At 44.0% G+C, this 19,315-nt stretch overlaps 1 protein-coding gene across 7 annotated transcripts in view; it reads left to right on the top strand.

The window, feature by feature from the left end:
* Window positions 1–19,315, top strand: part of CSMD2 (CUB and Sushi multiple domains 2) — a 314,323-nt gene that overhangs the window by 162,617 nt on the left and 132,391 nt on the right. For 3 of the 7 annotated variants that reach the window (XM_042793851.1, XM_042793852.1, XM_042793854.1), the window contains 3 exons: window positions 2,083–2,186; window positions 7,434–7,546; window positions 16,441–16,623. The exons of 1 other annotated variant lie outside the window; for it this stretch is intronic. In XM_042793851.1, coding sequence (XP_042649785.1) covers window positions 2,083–2,186; window positions 7,434–7,546; window positions 16,441–16,623 — 400 coding nt within the window. Of the gene's footprint in view, window positions 1–2,082; window positions 2,187–6,808; window positions 6,862–6,902; window positions 7,084–7,433; window positions 7,547–16,440; window positions 16,624–19,315 lie in introns of those variants that run through there. 3 more of the 7 variants (XM_042793855.1, XM_042793857.1, XM_042793858.1) reach the window with 3 other exon arrangements.

Raw genomic sequence — 19,315 nt, 5'->3', positions numbered from 1 at the left:
TGGAGAAAATAATTGTGTTTTTTTCCTGTGAATGTGGCTGCACTGCAAATCGCTCTGCAGTACAGAGCCTTAGAATCAGGTGCCATATTCCAGCCTATTTTCTTGACTTTGCTAATTGCTTCCTGTCACTTCAGCATCTTAAAATTGAGGTTTTGTCATCCGTGTATTTTTGTGTGCTGGTAGGTCTCTTGTTGTTTAATGAATCATTAAATAATTTTCAGCTTTCAGACCAAAAAGAAAATAGGAAAATGGATAAATAAATATTGTATTCAGCATCCTGTTCGTGCGCCACAAGGTTACAGTCTTCAGTATACTAGAATGTAATTAGATATTTAATTAGGGTCAGACTCCATAGAATGCACTTTACTTGAATGACTGATTTAACTAATGATGTGTGCCATTTAACAGCACTGTGTTCTTTGTATTAATTACATTATTCCATCATTACATGGTTTAATAATAATCTGCACAGGTTAATATTTTGGTACTACTACTAAAATGAATGGTTTCAAACTCCTATGAAGTATCACACAGACTCACGATCCCGGGGCTTCTGGTTAATACCCTGTTTTCAGAATGTCACATATCTAATTTCCCTTTCTATGCATTAAAAAGAAGTATTAATTGCATTTATATGTTGACAACAGTAGCACGTGACAATTCAGTCTCAGCTATATATACGCACCCATTATTTTTTTGAGAACACTCAAGCCATTCAACACCTGACTAAGTGGTGTTTTTTAAGGGATTGAAGTTGAGTGGCTTTTGACAGAAAAATGTTGTCAGCCTCCTGGAGAGCCCATGCAAGCTGTGAAGGGACTGTAGAGGCACACTTGCGTTTAATGTAAAGGTTAACGATTGCTTTTGGTTTTAACTTTGGGACTTCTATCCGCCTGTGATTGTACACATGCTCAGGTGTTTGCAGGAGATGCTGATTTTATAATAGGCAAGAAATCACAAGACAAAAGTTTTAGTTTTCCTGTGCCTTGTTTCCTTGCCCCAACTCAAGAGGTGTGGGGGTGGCATCATGTGTTTGTGGTCCCTGGCACACACATAGACCCTCAGTAATTGCTTTTCATAACTTCTGTGATGTGTGAAATGGCAGAAAACCGCGTGAAGCTAAATTTGGTGATTTAGTATGTTAAAAGTTAGGAAACCTAATATATTTACAGGCACATATGTTCAAGTGTTTGTGTGCTTTCCTGGATCTAGTCACTTAAATATCTCCAAGAAACAAAGTTCCCATTGATTTCTTCTGGTGTCATGGATGTAAAGCACTACTGTAAATTCAGCTCTCTTCCTTTTCTGTTTGTTCACCCTGTCCGAGGCTGGATTAAGGACATCTGTCTCCCAAATCACATTGTAATTTTCAGTTATTTGAAAATAAGAGATTTCAGAGGCAGCAAAGAGACTTGAAACACAAACCTCGTGAATTCTATGGGACCTCTGCACCTAAATGATGTGCAAAGGCTGCATAAATTGAGTTGGGGTGGGAGGTTTGGATAGAGCAGGAGAGAAAACACAGGAAACAAACTGCTGTGGACAGATCTAATGATCATTGTGTTTGCAGACAGCTTGAGACATTTCCTTGAGCTACCCCAGTGGTAATTCATGTAAAGCCTTTCTCGGTCTGGCAGAAGCTTCTGAAAACCAGAGGAAATTTCTGAGCAACCTAGAGCAAAAGATTCTCTGCTTGCACCATATGTAGCAAACACCCTGCCTGTATGCACATTCAGATCCATCACCATAATCTCAGGTTTATGAAAGAAATTGTAGCAGTACCTGGTGAAAAAAAAGCGTGCTGAAGTCCCAACACACATATTCTTATCAATAAAGTCATCTAGAAAATCAATAGATAAAGCAGAAAAATCTGAGGCGTAATTTCAGTAAGAGCTCAATCTGTCTGGAAAGAAATGCTACACTGTTATAGAAAGTGAGGATGGTCACCTTTGGTGATGTCCTTAAGATATTAATGCTCTTATAAATTGCTCCTCTATAGACAAACAGATAAATAAACAAGACAAGAGGACCTGCTGGCTGCCTTGGCAGTTGATTCATATTAACGTGCTGCCTCTTTGCCAGGTTATCAAACTCACCTTTGAAGAATTTGAACTAGAAAGAGGATATGACACTCTGACAGTGGGTGATGGAGGACAAGTCGGAGACCAGAAGACTGTGCTTTATGTGTAAGTAGCATGTCCTTTGTCCCTGTGAGAAATCCCCACTTAGGTTTTGCCTGATGAGATGTAGCCGTTGCGTTTGGGTGACGGAGTCCCGGTCTGGTGCTGTATCTCCCAGGCTGGTTTATATGCTGTTTGCTGGTTTTGGTGGAGCTGACTATTCTTGGTGTGTTCTTCCCTCATCACATTCTCTTAGGCTTTAGCTGACAGACAGGCTCTTACCTCTTTTCTTTGCTTCTCTTGAACTGCCTTTGTCAGGGCCCCTCAGAGAGACTGAGGCTGCTGGGGAGCTGAGCGAACAGGAATAAAGTTCAGATACAAGAGTAAATGCAACATCAGGCAGAAAGTAAGAACTGTTTGGATGTCTCTCCTGTGCTGTCCTCCTTGTGCAGTCATTTTTAACAGTGCAAAGCGACTGTAAATCCGTTATCTTTGAGTGACATCCTGAGCATTTTACACCCAGTGTGTATTTGTGTAAATGGTGACACATGCTTCAAGGCTGGAGAATTGGTTCCCTTCAATTTATATCCTTCAGTCTGCAGATAGGATGTTCTATGGAGTTTTCTTCATTAGAGGAAACACTGTAGTTAGTCCTATTTCCTTCCAGGCCTTCCTATATCAGTGTTTCCCATCTAAATACGTTGGGGATGGGTTTTGATTGTCTGAAGATGTCTTTTGGGTGGAGTGTTTTTTTTCCCATTTTAATTATGAGGAAAAGACATTGGACAAGTACAGGACCCATCCAGCCATGCTGAAGGAAGAGATGAAATCTCTTATGCTGCTGATTTTTAGAATAAAGAATTGCTGTGTTGTCAGTCTACTGGTTTTAGAAGATTTGAAGACCAAGTGCTTTATGTTACAGTGCAGCTAATACAGGGAATAAAAGGGAGATAGGTTGTGTTTTAGCATTTTCCATCTCCTACTCTGTGCTTAATAACTGGAGATGGTTTTGTTTTCAGTTGGAAGGAGCGTGTCAGTTGGAATGGTACAAAGGAGCATGTGGGTTAGTAGATCAAAGGGAAAGTTTTTCCCTGACCCACGGGTTTTACAGCATGTAAGCATCAATTTCTGGTGTCTGCTATTTTTTAGGCAGTTTTGAGGTTGGTGGGAGATCTTGGCTGCTCTGAGGAAAGTGTGTGCTGGGCCCTCAGAGTTTTGATGGAGGGTGACTGTGCACACCACAGAGAGGTTTTTCCCTCTTTGAGCTTTCGTGTCTTTCTGAATTTTAGTTTTAGGAATTTTAGTTTTACAGACATGGATTCCACTCTGAATTTGCAGCATACGAAGGAAGTGGTTGTAGTGGAAGTGGATCCCTGTGTAGCATAGGAGTGAGGATCTTTTACAGTAGCCTCTAGGAAATGCCACAGCTGAAGAAGTGAACCTTGATCAGCTTTCAGCAGGCTGTTTATTCTCATTAACCTGCTGATGTTGATGGCTCATGTTTGACCTTGCTCCAGTAAAGTCTCTCTGTTCCTTTTCTGTGGGGTCAGTGAGAAATCAATTTGTGTATCATTCAAATGTAACTGTGATAATTGTGTATCATTTAAATCCACTTTACTGAAGAAACAATGATTCTGCTATAGCTTTTCTGACTCATTAAAGTCAAATACTGTGTAGCTATATGGAAATCCAAAATTTAAAAGCTGTTGGAGACCTCAGGGTGCTATACATTTGAGTACTTAAGGAAATCTGTCTTGCTCTTGACGTGTCTGTTCTGAGCAACGCAGTGCAGTACTGCAAGCACGAAGTTACGTGGAACAGCTCTGCCACGGTGTGCACAAATAGTGGGGCGAGTCAAAGCGGAGCAAATTACGCACCGTGCACAGCACTGTGCTAATATGAAGTTGTGCTGCTTGCCTGAACTTCCTGACTAGACGTCAGCTTTGAGCACCTACAGGTGTTTGGCTCCATGTTGGAGAGCTCAGGCGCGCCCTGTGGCTGTGTTCGGGTCCTGAGCACCTCCAGAAACATCACTTCTTGCCGTGTTAGTGTGTCATTTGACTTTTGTGAGTGAGGATGCAGGCCAGTGGTGTTTGTCAAAGTCTCAGAGGTCCTGAGGGCACTTGCAAGGCCAAGTACCCGAGCAGAAACAGGGAAAAGTCACCGTGACTTTTGGAAGGAGTATTTGAAGTGATGGACAGCGTGTTGGAACCAGGGCCACCAGCATCCAGCTTTAGTGTCTGAACTCAAAAGACTCCCTTCTTTTCCATCTAATCAAAAATGTGTAAGAGCAAACAACTCTCCAAAAACTACTCTAGCAAAGCTGTTCTACACTTTCCAACTGGTAGAGAGTATTTCATATTGTGTTTTTTAATTCCTCCTCTTCGCTTGTTTTTCCACATGAATCAGCCTCCCACTCCTTTTTCACTTATCTTAATGTTTGCTCGTCTTTCAGAAACCTCTGTTTCTGAACTTCATTTTCCTATATGGTTTTTTTTTTCAGAATATGAACACTGGTGATACTTAGGTCAAGAACTCTGACTTGCAACGTATATAAATGTAAAGTCTGATTATTGCAAAAGTGTTTGTAATTAAAGTGTCACAGAACATTTCACAGATGATTGGTCAAAATGTGCAAATTACTACCAGGGGAGTAGTTTGTAATAACGTGCTGAAATGATTTCTCCTTCCATCCCTTTTTGTTTTCCTAAAGCCCACAAAGATTTGCCCAAATTTTATTTTAATCATGCCACATTTTCTCACTCTGTATTAGCTACTCATCACCTTGCTAATGCAAATTTGGAATATCTGAGACTGTCTGCACAAGGTGTAGAGTCTGGTATCTTCTTCCAGTTCAGGAGAACTTTCTATTAAATTGCTGATGCTACTCCTAATAGGAAAATTTGCTTTTTTTTTAATTTTAAACTAGGCGGATTAGTTGAAAACTAATGAAATGTGGGAGAGGTGTGAAGACCACAGAAATACTCCATTTGTAATGAATGTGCTTGAAAGTCCTTGGACAACTTTTGTCAGCATTTGCTGCCCTCTTACCTACTGTCAGCTGAATTCATGTGTCAGGTATATCCGTTGGATACAAGCTGTAGTGTTTTTTTGAGGAATCAACATGCAGAAACCCAACCTTGTCAAAGATAGGAATTCCAATTTTCTTACTACTTTTCATTTATTCTCGGCTATTCAAGAGGAACTCAGTCCTGCAGCCTTTCAAATCAAGAAATACATTTGAATCAAGTTGCATAGCAGCAGGTGTTATCCCAAACTGAGGTACGAAGGACCATTTGTTTCCAGTCTCAACTCATCCCTATAAAATGCATCGCAGAGAACATAACAGATTGTTAGGCTGAGCTTTCTGACTTGCAGAGAGGATTTTATTCCCTAAAGTAACAAGCACCCAAATCAATCATCCAGCTTGTTAAAGTGGAATGGGAAGGCATGCACAAACCTTTGAAGCGCCTTTTTCTGAAGGTTTTTCTGTTGGTATGTTCCTCATTCCTGCCAGTCTGCTGCTTAAATAACTTGAGAAGAATAAACAATAGCAATTCTGCACTCTCCATCAAACTCTCTGGATGCAAAACAGTTATTAAAACAAGATTACTTCTTAATTTATCAGCACCCTAGGATCAATAAAATTTCTGATGAAGGTCAAAGCAGTAACAGAGCAAAGGTGGGGGCAGAACTGGGAGAGATTTGATGGGCTTGGGAGAAATTAATGTGATTTCGGGGAAAAACACACTATGGATTTCACAGCCAGAGCTTGAGCAGCGTCTGGTTTCAGGTCTTACAGTAGTCCCTGGTGCGTATGTGGCTGGTGAACGGCTCTGGGATGGAGAGCAGAGGTATGTGCATGGCAAGGTTGGTCCCATTTACAACGTTAGGTACCTGTAAGGCTATTGGAGAGAATCTGACACTCAGCAGGTATCCAGTGTTAAGAATGTCAAGCAAGTAGAGTAAGTAGCACAACCCTTCAAGCAGTCATTTAGCTTCACTCTAAACAAACAATAATTGGCAGATCAGCCATACTGTCTCCGATTACCCAGGAAACTGGGAATTGCAACAATTATGCCTGGAGGTTGCAAGTTACATTTATTCACAGGATGCTATCAACACACAGCTGCTGAGTTTGTTCCCTTGCAGTATCGGTTTGCAATAATTCTGCCTTGAGAGCTTGGGGATCAATTTTATCAAGAAATCTTTCAGGTGCTGCTATTGTACTTGAGAATGGTGCCAGGCAGAAACCATATCCATACATATGTATGCGTTTAGATTTAAGCAAACACTACAGAAAATAAAACCACCTATCCATTTGCAGTAGTCGCATTTAAGGTAATTTATAAATTTATCATAGATGGTACCCTAGCAGAAATAATATAACAACAACATTAAACACTGCCACTAAGACAGGCAACATAACACTCATACTCCTGTAGTAATGATCCCTTCCCACGCGCTGTTGCTCTGCTTTCCGAAGCAGAGGGAAGGGAAGGAGCTGCGCTCAAAGCGGGCATTTGTGCGTGTGTAAGTGCCTCCACTGGTGCTTGTGTGGGTGGGGGATAAAACTCTAAAGCTGTGTTGAACCACAATGAGGTGATTAATCCCAGAGGCTGAATGAGCCACACATGGCTCATTAATGCGGATGTATTGGTGACATTTTTCTAAATCTCTTCAGCTCTCCTGGGAGTATCCTTGAAGGGTAGGCAATGTCCCATTGCCCCGTACTGCCTGGGTTAGGAGCACTTTTCAAGGGCTCACAGGGCATTCAGCGAGTTCAAGGGTTGTGCCTTGTCTTCCAGGGGTTCTTTGAGATCCTGGGGGAAATTTCTCTGGCAGGGTAGAAATGGAGCAGAGAATGTGTTGGAAGTAAATTTTTGTAATACTAGAAAATACTCTAAAGGGAGTTAAGAGGATTCAGTCACCGGTATCAGTTCTGGGAATTTTATTTGTTTGTGTATGTTTTGCTTCAGTGAGAAAGAAAATGGTTACTGTTGATGCTGGATAATATTTTGTAATAATGGTGCTAAATTCTAAATATTATGGTGATGATGATAGGAACTTGCAGGCCCTCGACTGGTACCAGACTCGCTGTCTAGCTATGCAAAAACATACCGAGAGGCTCATCAGTCTTTAAAATCTATCAGGTTTTTGGACAGTGTTCTGTTTTGGGGTTATTCTTAATTGTGCTGGCATTGCTCTCATTATTTTCTGCTCCTGCAGAGGTATATGTGGCCTTTATTTTGGTGGGAAAATAAGTTTGGGGAGACATACAGGCGATTTACTTGTTCTTATTTATTTTTACAGCTTGACAGGCACCACAGTCCCTGATCTCATCGTTAGCACACACCACCAGATGTGGCTCCTCTTCCAGACAGACAGTGTCAGCAACTTGCTGGGATTCAAAGCAACGTATGAAGGTAATCCAAGCATCTCTCTTGGAATTTACCTGTTTTAAAAGGATCAGGGATGAGATGGGTACAGTTATTTGGGAAAAAAAGAGAGAAAGAAGCTTCTCTAAATATATTGAAGCTCTGCAGATTTTTTTCTTAAAACTGAAGCTTTGCTCCAATAAGAAGAGCTTTCATGATTCCTTTTCTGTGAAAGCAGACTGTCTGGGTAATGTTTCATTGCCATTTCATCTGCTTTGTTGGAAAGGAGCTGGTGCATTTTAGCTGATGCCAACAGACTGTGTCTGTGGGAGAAAATGAGATCAAGTCATGATTCCCGTATCAATGGTTCCAGTAGCTTAGTGGTATCAACTACTTTAAACATTGAGTAGTCTGGAGTATTAGAAATTAAATAAAAGTTAACACTAAATTTCTCAAGAGAAACTCATGAAATGTGTTAGGATATGAATGCTGAAGTCTGTCACAAGCTTCTGTGTTTACTGTTATTGTAGGCATTTGCAAAGTTAGAGACAATGTGAAGGAAAAGTATTCCTTCGAACTCACGTAAGTGACTGGTGATTCTAGCTGAATCTTTTCTTGGATTTCTGGTTTGAATCGCTTGTTGATTTTTCTGGAAATCTCCATCTTGTGTCTCCACATTTGGTGCGAGCACCTCGGGTCCTTAGCTTCCTCTGCCAGCACTGCTCAGAAGAACGTGCTCTCTGTCCGACAGCCTCGCGCCTGCTGAGGGGGAGCTTGTTTCCACGGTGCAGCCACCAGCACAGACACACAGGATCACTTCTCCTTAGATGTCAGCTTCTTTTTGGTATTGTTGTCAACTTGAATCTCTTTTCAAAGCGCTTGAATGCTTTTCAGTTTTCTCTGGGACCTGCTGATACCAGGGATGGCTTATTCTTTTGGGTCTGATGCCTAAAAGTAGGCACACACATCTTCTGTCGAGACATGGAGGCTCCTCCTGAAATGTCTTGAGTACTAGCAGATTCCACTGACATCAGCAGTAGCATTTAAATCTGTTTCTTTCAAGAGCTCTAAATGCACATTAGCGTTCATTCATTTCAAAAAAGTGTTTCTCTGGGACTTGCCAAGTTTCAGGGAAGTGTCCTATTGTGTTCAGGTCAGGACCTGCCCATAGAATTGCTGCTGAGTGATGCTGAAGTAACAGCAGTTTAGGAGACTGAAGGGACCTGACCTACCAGAAAACCTACTTGGACTAAATGCCAGCATGTCCATGCAGGCTGAGCAGTACCTTGAAGGGCGGACTGGGTCGTGATGCTGGAGTATTTCTAGGATTACAGGACCACGTCAGCGGAAAAGCCGCAGAGGAAGATAGGTAAGAGATAATGGCACTGGAAGAAGGAAAAGGCAAATCCAGCCTGACGGTCTAGGGAGAATCTTCGTGGTACTATTTCAGCCTTACTGGCTGTGGCTGTACCAGCCTGGAAGCTCTCTGTGGTGGCTGCCTCCTGCCACGTTCATCTGCGGGCGATTCTTGGCAGCCTGGCAGAGCTGCCGCGCCCCTACCTGCCAGCTGCCGAGGGGCAAAGCACGCTCCAGCTCTGCTCTGAGCCCCTGTCTGCCTTGTTGGTCCCATCCAAAGGACAATGTTGGACGTATTCTTTCAGTCTCCTGGTAAATCTTATGTTTACCCTATAGCATAACACATAAAGTTGCAAAGCACGTGATACAGGGGCTTCCTTACACTGTTGTTCATCTTCTGTGAACTTTGGATCTATAAGGAGCTTGACTTTTTCCTCCTCTGACTTGCTTCAGTGTTAGTGGGAGCTTGATCTATAGCAAGGCTGAGCTGCCCTTGCTCCCTGTGACCTCACCAGTGGCTTTGGGGATCACCATTATTATTCATGCTTTGGAGTCCTGTTGTATGGAGCTTCCAGTGTCAAATATGCTTCCCTCTTCCCTACTCCTCGGCTTTACCTGCACAGCTGCTGACTATTTGCTCTACTCTTTTGGTCCATAACCTCCTAGAAGATAAAGAAGGAGTGTTCTGGCTCTGCTGTCCCCTGATGAGCCTTAAAGGAGGGACCCTTCCCTGGGGAGTGCCTGTCCTTTGTGTGTACTAGAAGTAGAGGCTGCTCCCTGCCTATCGTTCAAATATTTTCTCTTTTTTGTGTCATTTGTTGTGCAGCAGCTTATTGACCTTGCAAAATGCAGTTGTGCATGAACAAAGAAATACACTGTGTGCCTAAGGTCCATGCTGGCTCTATCCTGAGGTTAAGCTAACCTTCCATCAGCCAAGTCCATAAAACTTGTAGTTTTTGCAAATGCTTTGAGTTACAAAGCAAGAGACATTTGAGTAAGAGGCAATTAGCACTTGCCAAATACATTATGAAATTATATTCAACTTACTAACAAGTTTCAGTTATCAGTTTTATGGCCATGCTTCTTCCTATTTACAAGAGGAAAATTACAGCTAATGGAACTATATAAAGTCAAAACCAAAAATCTGCCTAATAGAAGGGCAGAGTATTGCTTATAGAGTGTGTTTAAATGACCATCTATCCTAAAACGTGTAAGTTTTAGTGTACATTTTAAGTGTAATGCAATCATAAAGCCTGTTTCTAGTGCTGAAGGAGTTACACCTAAGCGATTTATTGATGCACAGATTCAAGGACCTGTTGGAAGGAACATGCTGAGGAGGGCAATATGCCATCAAACTTTTTATGTCAGGTTCCTGAGAAGGAGGAGCCAACAAGGTCATTTTGTTTCACTTGTGAGTGAAGAAAAAGCTTATTTGCACCAGGAAGAGTATACAAAACACAAGGTGCCTGGATTCAGATTTTTCCAAATCTACACTGCAAGATTGGATGCATTTGGAACAAACGCTCAGTGGGTGTAAATCAGTGTGACAGCATTGATTTTCAATTAAGCTGTGTCAGTCTTTACCAGCTGAGGATCTGGTTCATTAATGTTCATGAAGATTACTTCTAAATCTCCAGTGTCTCAACTGCAGCCACTTTTATCCTTTTAAACAGACATTCTCTCATAATAGTGAGCAATGTTTTTGGACTTTCAGTGCTTGTCAGAAGAAATTTGTATTAAGCTCCACTTTGCTGGAAAAGTCTTTTCTTTCTCATAACTATAGCGAGCTGATTGATGCTGCAATTTAGTGCTTGACTTGTGAGAGGGCTTACAGCCTCCTGGGGTCCTGGGTCTTATCTCCTCCCCTCTTTCCTTTAATCTCAGATGACTTGTTCTGAGAATACCTTCCCCTTAGAGCTGATGCCTTCCACAGCCATTGAAATGATTCTTTGAAAGTTCCCAGGTCAACCCCTTGTAATGGTTGGGAATAAATAATTCAGGTAACATTTTCAAAAGTTCTTGAGAAATTTAGGGTTCATTGAAGAGAATTCAGACTCCCATAATCTCATCTGCAATCCTCCTGCGGTTACGTTCGTTGGTGGACTGGAGAGGCTTGGTGTCCCTCACAGGGGAGCTGTGGGGAAAAACATGTTTCTGTTCCTGATGAGTTTCAGGTTATTACAAGCAATAGTATAAAAGTAAATCAATTGTATAAAATTCTGTGGTGAGACAGCAATATTAAAACATGAAAAAATAGAACAAAGCCAGATTTTTATTCAGTCTTAAATTTATATTTATAGATTTTTAATATAAAGTAATCATTTTAAATGAAAACTAGATTTATAGACACACACACTAATCTAGTTTGGATTTCTGTTGGAATTGGGTTAATTTGGGTAGAGCTGACTAAGGTCCGTGTTCTGAACTACCAGCACGCTGCAGGCAGGGGATAATTAAACAATATTTATTGTTGTTGAAATGCTGACTAAGTGTTTGGCTCCGGAGAGCTTAGCTTTAGAGCTGAAATGTAGTCCTCTGGTGCTAAGAGGCTTAGGAGCTCTGCAGATCTGGAGCCTGAAGATTTCCTCTGCTGACCTTTCTGGTTTTAATCAAATCAGTGCTGCCGAGCTTGCTGGGTTTCCACATCTGTTTTTACATATATGTTATGTGAGAACTCTCTGTATAGATGCCTGCATGCAAGTTGCATGTAAAGGTGTTCATACACATGTATATATATCAAATTGAGAACAAACAATACTGTCTTAAATTGTCTGATCCTAGGAGACTTGGGGAAAAAAATAACACCTGTCTGAAACTAGTTCTGATGCCGCTGTTGTTCAGAGTTAGCTTTCGAAGCTGAGGTGGTGCTCCCTGGAGCACTGTCTTGGGTTTTGTCTAGCAAAATGCTCTCAGGTTTCACTGAGAAGCCCAGGTAGCATGCAGACGTTTTCCATTAATTATGTGTGTTTATTTATTTGTCACTGATGCCAACTGGTGTGGTGTGGGGACACACTGAGGGCAGGGGTGGCATCCCGAGGGCCCGGGCAAACCTCGTGGGGTTCAACAAAGCCAAGGGCAAAGTCCTGCCCGTGGGTCGGGGCAATCCCAGCACAAACCCAGGCTGGGCCCTCGAGGGGTGGCTGGAGAGCAGCCCCGAAGAGAGGGGCTGGGGGGGTTGGTGGGGGGAAAACTGTCCGTGAGCCAGCCCCGTGCGCTGGCAGCCCAGAACCCACCCGTGCCCTGGGCTGCAGCCAGAGCAGGGGGGGCAGCAGGGCCAGGGAGGGGATTGTCCCCCTCTGCTCCGCTCTGGGGAGCCCCCCCTGCAGTGCTGGGGCCAGCTCGGGGGCCCCCAACAGCAGAAGGACACGGAGCTGCTCGAGCGGGGCCAGAGGAGGCCACGGAGATGCTGGGGGGGCTGGAGCAGCTCCCCTGGGGGGCCGGGCTGAGAGAGTTGGGGGGGGTCAGCCTGGAGAAGAGAAGGGGCCGGGGAGACCTTCGAGCGGCCTCCCAGGGCTTAAAGGGGGGGCAGGGAGGGGGGGGGACTCTGGGTCAGGGGGTGGGGGTAGGACCAGGGGTAACGGTTTTAGACTGAAAGAGGGGAAATTTAGCTGAGATGTAAGGCAGAAATTGTTCCCTGTGCGGGGGGTGAGGCACTGGCCCCGGGTGCCCAGAGCAGCTGTGGCTGCCCCCTCCCTGGAAGGGTTCAAGGCCAGGTTGGACGGGGCTGGGAGCCCCCTGGGCTGCGGGAAGGGGGCCCTGCCCAGGGCAGGGGGGTGGGACTGGATGATTTTTAATGTCCTTTCCATCCCAAACCAGTCTGTGATTTATTTTTTTAAGTTCTATGTTACCTAATCTCCCAATATTGTTAATGGTGGAAGTCTGTCAGAAAACTTATTGTTTATTTCTTTCCTACTCTGCTTTTCCATTAAATGTATTGACTCGTGTCATAAAACACTAGTGCTGAAATACTGCTGAACCAACAGACATGAAGGCTTTTAGCTTATGATGTGTTGACCTGAACTGCTCGTTACTTGTATTTAAGTCTCACATAAGCCTTAGTGAGAGTGATTACTTGTTATACCACAGGGTTTTAATGAACCTGCTGGATTCAGTTTCTGCATTTGCTCTGCAACAGCGGTTTTAGATGGGAGGGATGTGGCAAAGATATGCAGAAAGGGCCTTTCCTCCTTAGTTTATCCCTTCCTCCTTACATGTATCCTCTTTTCCTCATTGTTGGAATCAACAAAAATAGCTAGGCAATAGAAACACCCCTGGTCCTGGTTCCTTCAGATACATACCTAGCGGTATTAGCTTTCATTAGTTTAAGCAAAGTTAATGTAAGTACAAAATAATGTGTATGAGGTTAAGTATTTTCTTGAGGGTCTTTTTTGACTAGGGGTAACATCTGTGTGATTTTCTCAGGTATGGCCTCTAAGTGCTCACAAATCCCATGTCTTTTGGATATTTTCTCCAGAAACTGGAGTTTTGCTAGTGCAGTGCATGCTTGCAGCTCCGAGATCCTCGTTTTCTGCCAGAGCTGAGTCAGGCAGGAGCAGAAATTCCCATGGAACCCCAGGAAAAGTGTGGCCTGAATTTTGGGTGCCTGCAGTGTTTCTGTGCAGCTGTGTGAAGGAGCAGAGAGGTTCTTGCTCGCATTAGTCACTCTGGAAGTGTAGGCTGCCTCCTCTGTGCTGAGCAAAGGGACCCAGTTTCCCCACCCACCAGCAGAAGACAAATAGCATAAATAGCTGATGAAAAATTTCTGGTGAAACATTTTATGTTAGAAAATGCTGTTTTGTCAAAATCTTATCTGTGTGATATAATATTTGATGGAGAAGTTTTGAAAGATTCATTTCAACTTGTTTCATTTAAATAATGTCAAAACACTTGATTTAGATGTTCTTGTTTAGTTTTGACTTTTATTATTCTAATGTGGAAGTGATTTTACTTAAACATTCATCAGGAGAAATGTTTCAATCTTATTGAAGTAACATGTTTTGATATTTCTGAATCACTCATTTTTGGAATTTCTGCTCTGCTAAATATTTCATGAGTTTTACTATATATGAAAAGAAATGTAGGAACCAGGGGATTTTCTTAGGACAGAAGCTCCATTTTCTGACCTAATATAATAAAATGTGCTAGCTTTGTTTGCATCCTGCTAACAGGGAGATCACCTGCATGGTGGAAAATGTGAGCTAGAATTCTTGATTTTTTCACATCCTTAAATGAAATCACATCCAGTGATTTCGCTCTGTCTGTGGAGATGTTCCAGCTGGGTTTATGCAGTGGGGCAGAGCAGGACCACACCAGCTCCCCAGTGAGGAGGAAGCCCTGGGAGGGAGGAGACCATTCCGTCAGTGCGGCCAGAGCACCTCTCTCATCTTTCTTCTTTTTCAGCAGAAGGGCAAAAGGGAGTTAGTTTTCTTTGCTTGGCTGCATTTTTTTCTGAGATTCTGGTAGCCTGAGCATGTCCTCGTTTTACAAAAGCAATTAATATGCTGACTGTTTGTAGCTCCCGTTGGCTTCTGCAGTAGCTGGAGCTCCTCAGCCCGTCCGCAGGCAGCCCTTGGTGGAGTTCAGGGCCGCGGAGACGTGCAGCTCTTCAGGTCGGTGATGAAATCTTGGCCTTGATGAACCTCATGGCAAAGCTCCCGCAGGCTTTAGGAGGACGGGGCTCCCTCTCTGGACTCAGGGGTGGGCAGCAATACGCCGCGTGTCTGTGGGTTAAGGAGTTTTGTCGCTTCGTGGCGGAAGAGCCTCCGGAGGTGGCGGAGCAGCCTGTGCAGTGCTGGCGCTTCTGCCGCCCGCGGTCCCGGCAGTGCCGGGTCCGAGGTGGGCCGGGAGGTGGCTTAACGCTTTGTTGGTTGGTTGAAGAGATGGCTGGAGTGGCATGTGTTAGCTTCCTTCTCATTGTGACCTCCTATCAGCAACCAGAGGTGTACCAGGACATCCAGCGTTCCCTTCCCCAGGGCACCCGACGCCGCGGGCTTCGGTGATGGCAGGAACCAGGGGCGCTGGGTGAGGGGCACCCTGCACGGCAGCTCGCCATCAGTGTTATTTGCTAACACTGGACCTCCAGACTTCGAGGCGTAGGAAGGAAAGGAATAACAAAAATTACTTTTTAAAGGCTGTTGACTTGTAGCAGAAAGCGTTATCAGTTTCCTATGTCTCTGGCAGGACACAATGATACATGTTTAAAATATGTATGCTACCCTTTGATCTTGATGTTATTTCCTGAGTTTTAAAGCTGAATTTTCTTTTTGTGATTTGCACTATTTGTCTCCTGCTTTTCTTTTTTTTTGGAGAGTAACGTACAGTAAAGTGCTTCTTTTCTATCCGAACTGTTTTATTTTTTGTCCCTCATGCAAGAACAAATCTTAAACATTTTGATTTTTAAAGTCTTCAAGGAGATACATAAATCCTGGCAATCTGTTTTCATTGACAGGCAAAAAAAAAAAGAAACCTATTTCATGAAAACTTTAATATTAATTTATGTTAAATTATTTTAGGGATGCTTCATTACCTGGCAGTGACGTTTTAGTTCAAGATGTGTACAGCAGTAGCGGAAACTAGATGCCTTGTTGTGACTTCTATTCAAAATACACCTGTATCTAAGTTGCCTGAAGTCAGCATAATAACGAGGTGCTTGTTGATATTCAAACCAAATTGGAATATTAGATGGAGTAATGCAAATCTCGGATTATGCGATTTTCCTCTGTAAAGAAAATGTCATAGAAGAAATTTCCAATTTGGTGTAAGAAATTGAAAATGGGGAGAAAAGACAGCAAGGCTGATCGCAGATGATGGGGATAAAAACTAGAGAACGTGGAAGACGAGGTGAATGTGAAGCAGATGAATAACGTGGGAGCGCTAAAGGGGCTGTGAAGGAATGAAGTTTTGTCACTAATAGTGATACAGAGCAGGGGACCCTTTTGCAATGAAATTGTACAGAGCAGAAGATAACAGAAAATTGTGCCTGTGATTTACTTGAAGTCAAAATGCATGCCCAGCAAGAGATTAGCGGTGTGTTTCCATGCAATGAAGTGCTAGCTGTCTGCTTTGGGACCCATGGAGAAATGGAAATGGGGGTCGGAGGGGGGGGGAAAGGCAGCAAAATGGGGGTGGGAGAGGAGGGAGAGGCAGCAGACCTCTCCATCCAGCAAACGTGCCCCAACCGGATCCTCTTTGCCGAGGAGAGCCGGAGCTCCCGTTGGGTGACGCGTGGTCTGCCTGCTTCGGAAGGCGGCCTTGAGACAGACGCAGATTGGGGTCTGCTTGGGTGTCGCTGTATTTCTCGTTCAGTTGTGATGAAGGACGAGGAAGCCGTTCGGAGGAGTGGTGAGGGAGGGCCTCTCGGTGACAGTGGTGCCACCTCTGCGCACCGAGACAGATCTCGGCTGCGTTCTGCGCCGCCGGTGCCCCCCCTCCCGCGTGGGGTGGTGCGGAGGGGCCGGCGGTCCCGCGGGGCTGCCGTGCCTTTGCCGCAGCGCAGAACTATGGCAGCTATTGCACCAGCTCAGCCTCGGAGCCTCTTCCCCCGTGCAACTGTTGTTTTCTTTTTGTTTTTGTTTTTTTTTTTGCAGAGATTGACCAAGGGAGCTGCGGCGATCCTGGGATCCCAGCCTACGGCAGGAGGGAAGGATCTACGTTTCGCCATGGGGACAGTTTGAAGTTTGAGTGCCAGCCTGCCTTTGAGTTGAAGGGACAGAAAACAATTACCTGCCAAAAGAGTAGCCAGTGGTCTGCTCAGAAACCAGTTTGTGTTTGTAAGTCAGTGAGGAGATGGCTCTAAAATATCGTCACTGTGTGGTGAGGTGGCCGTGTAAAGCAGAATGTCTGTGCCCTGTGCTTGGTACCTGGGGTAGGGCAAGTTCTCATGGTGGCAGAGGTGGCACCAAGTGCAGCTTCACTTAACTGAAGCTGTGGGAGTTTGGTCTGGCCCTTCTCCCAGCAGAGACGAGACGTGTGGCGGGGACCAGCGTCCGGATGGAGATCTGGGCTGGTGCTGGGCCCGTGTGCTCTCTCTGCCCTTGCGGTGTTCTGGTTCAGCTCTCTTCTGGAGGGAGAGCAGGGCTTTGGTGTCTGATACACGAGGCATGGACATGGACACAAAACCAATGCTAATTTAAAACTTGGTTCTATTTTGGGCCATTTAATTTTCCTTCATTATCTGACAGTATTCAGGTTCCCTGCTGCTGGACTTCAATTTTTAATTTGTTGCATGAGTTCTCAGCAGAAGTAAGATATTATGCTCTCAGTAGTGACTGAGGATAAAATTTTCAGATGTAAATGGGAACTACATGCACAGTCCCCATTGGGTTTTAATGGTCTCACTGTCCTTTGAAGATGCATTGGACAGTCTGCTTTATTATGTTGTCAGAATCAATGTTGTATTTGGGCATTACCAAAACTCACAAAATTATATATTCCGCAACTGGTGACAAGCAAACTCTTCTTTCTGTCTCATGTCTACTTAGTTGGATATGTTAAAGCCTGTGGCTTTGGACGGATACTGTGGTGTAGAGGGGTAAGACTGAACCTAACAAAAAAATAGGAAAGGAAAGTTCAGCTGAGCAACAGGCAGAGGACAAAAGTGTGGGGAAAATGGATAGAGAGAAAACAGAAATGTTAATTTTTAGAAGTGTGCGTTCACTCTGCAAATAAATAGATATGCTGGTGTTAGGTACTCCAGTACAAAATGTTCATTTGTAGTGTGGCAGGAGCTGATCTGCACCAAAGAGTTACACAGCTGGCGGGGAGCAAACCTTGTTACTTCAGAGCTGAGTCTGGGTTCCTCAGGAGCTGTGGGAGAAGCGGGGCCTTTAGCATCCCTACACCGGCAGTTCGTGGGAGAATGTGGGAAACTGGTTTCAAGTGCCTTTCTTTTCAAACACTAATGGAAGCCTTGTGCATTTGAGAATGTCTGTTTGGATAAAGGAAGCGATTACTTTGTGAGTTTTGCCTTTTCCAGGTGCCGTGACTCCCTTCCTACTTGCCGTTCTCTGTAAGCAAATCAGCTAAAGGTGCTGATGAGGAAAAGGGAGTTTTCCTGGTTACCTTTGAAGTGGGAAATGTTAGACTGTTTCTGTGCTTAGCATCAGAAGTTGGGGCTTCTTCATTTCCCAGAAGTTCAGATGAATTTGAACAGGTCTGGTTGAGGTTCTTGCAGTGAAACTAAACCCATAGTTTGTGCCCAGTATGAGAGGATTGGATCACAGCAGTATAGAAAGGAGACTCTCCAGTGAGTTAGGATTATGTTTTGTAGGTATGTATTGAACAGGAGCATCAAACCAAGCCCCAAACAGCAGTCCATGAAAAGCATAGCACAGGCATGAATCTTTAGCTAAAATAATTCCATTATACTCTGTTCTCTGTGGCCCTCCAGCTTTGGGTGTTTACAAATCAACAAGGCAACATGTAGATGGTAGAAAAAGTATTCCCATAGCTCCCTCTACACCTTTACTCCCTGCCTTTATTCTAGACAGCATCATTTTAGTGTGCATGAATCAGAAGAGGTTACATTACAAAATGTGTAACCTGGCATGAAATCTGTAGTGGGATTAGTAACAACCCTCTGTAAAAGTTGGGAGACCATTAAATGTATTGGGCATGAGGTGGGAAAATAAGGTAACCTGATTTATGTGCTGCTGGTTGGAATATGCAAACAATTCAGTGCTGCTGATTCTGGCTGCAAATGTGTGACAAATGCAGATGGAGATTAAACAGCACGCTATGGTGCATCCTGCTGTCCTGAGCAAATGATTTATGAGCAGGCAGGATTTATTGTGGAGAACTCATTTCCTGGGGCTTTGATGACAAAGCAACACAAACCCTTTAAGTAATGCATCTGCTTATTGCAACAGGTTCTTAATTTGTGACTGTCTGTGCCTTCATGATAGCAGACCTTCCGTTTTCATCCTCTTGGTTGTCATTGCATCCCTTGACCATCCAGGGTGAGCGCATAGGGCGCTTGAGAAACTTCGCAAGACCCTCGTAGTGCGTGGCTTCTGCACACCCCTTGCTAAGGAAGGTATCCCTGGCCTTCTGTGTACGTTCGGATTATCTCTGGTGAGCTGAGATACCTGAAACAAGCACAGCGGAGCCCGGGAGCCTGTAGTGGGGTGGGGTAGCACAATCATCCGTCTGTCCGTGCTCCGAGCTTGGTGTCTGCTGCTGGCAACGAGGGTGTCTGGGTATTGCTGAGGGCTGGATGCTGCAGATCTCTTCTCCCTATTCTGCAGCACCTCGTAGTGCTTAAATCAGCTTCATAGTTACTGTTGTTTGCTGTGCTGCATTTTCACAGTTACAGAATTGTGATATCTGTCAGAGGCTAAGGCAGTTCTCATAACCCAGGATAACCTGAGCCATCACTTTCATACAGAGCTGGGTTCAGTTTTCCTAAAGGACAGCAAAATGGGCTTAGGAGTTGTCATGCAGATAAATGTTACCTAAGGAAAA

This window comes from Tyto alba, unplaced genomic scaffold (assembly GCF_018691265.1).
Source record: "Tyto alba isolate M040663 unplaced genomic scaffold, T.alba_DEE_v4.0 Super-Scaffold_20, whole genome shotgun sequence".
NCBI classification, from domain to species: domain Eukaryota; kingdom Metazoa; phylum Chordata; class Aves; order Strigiformes; family Tytonidae; genus Tyto; species Tyto alba.
Note: the sequence above shows the minus strand (reverse complement) of the source record. Positions and strands in the feature narration are given on the sequence as shown.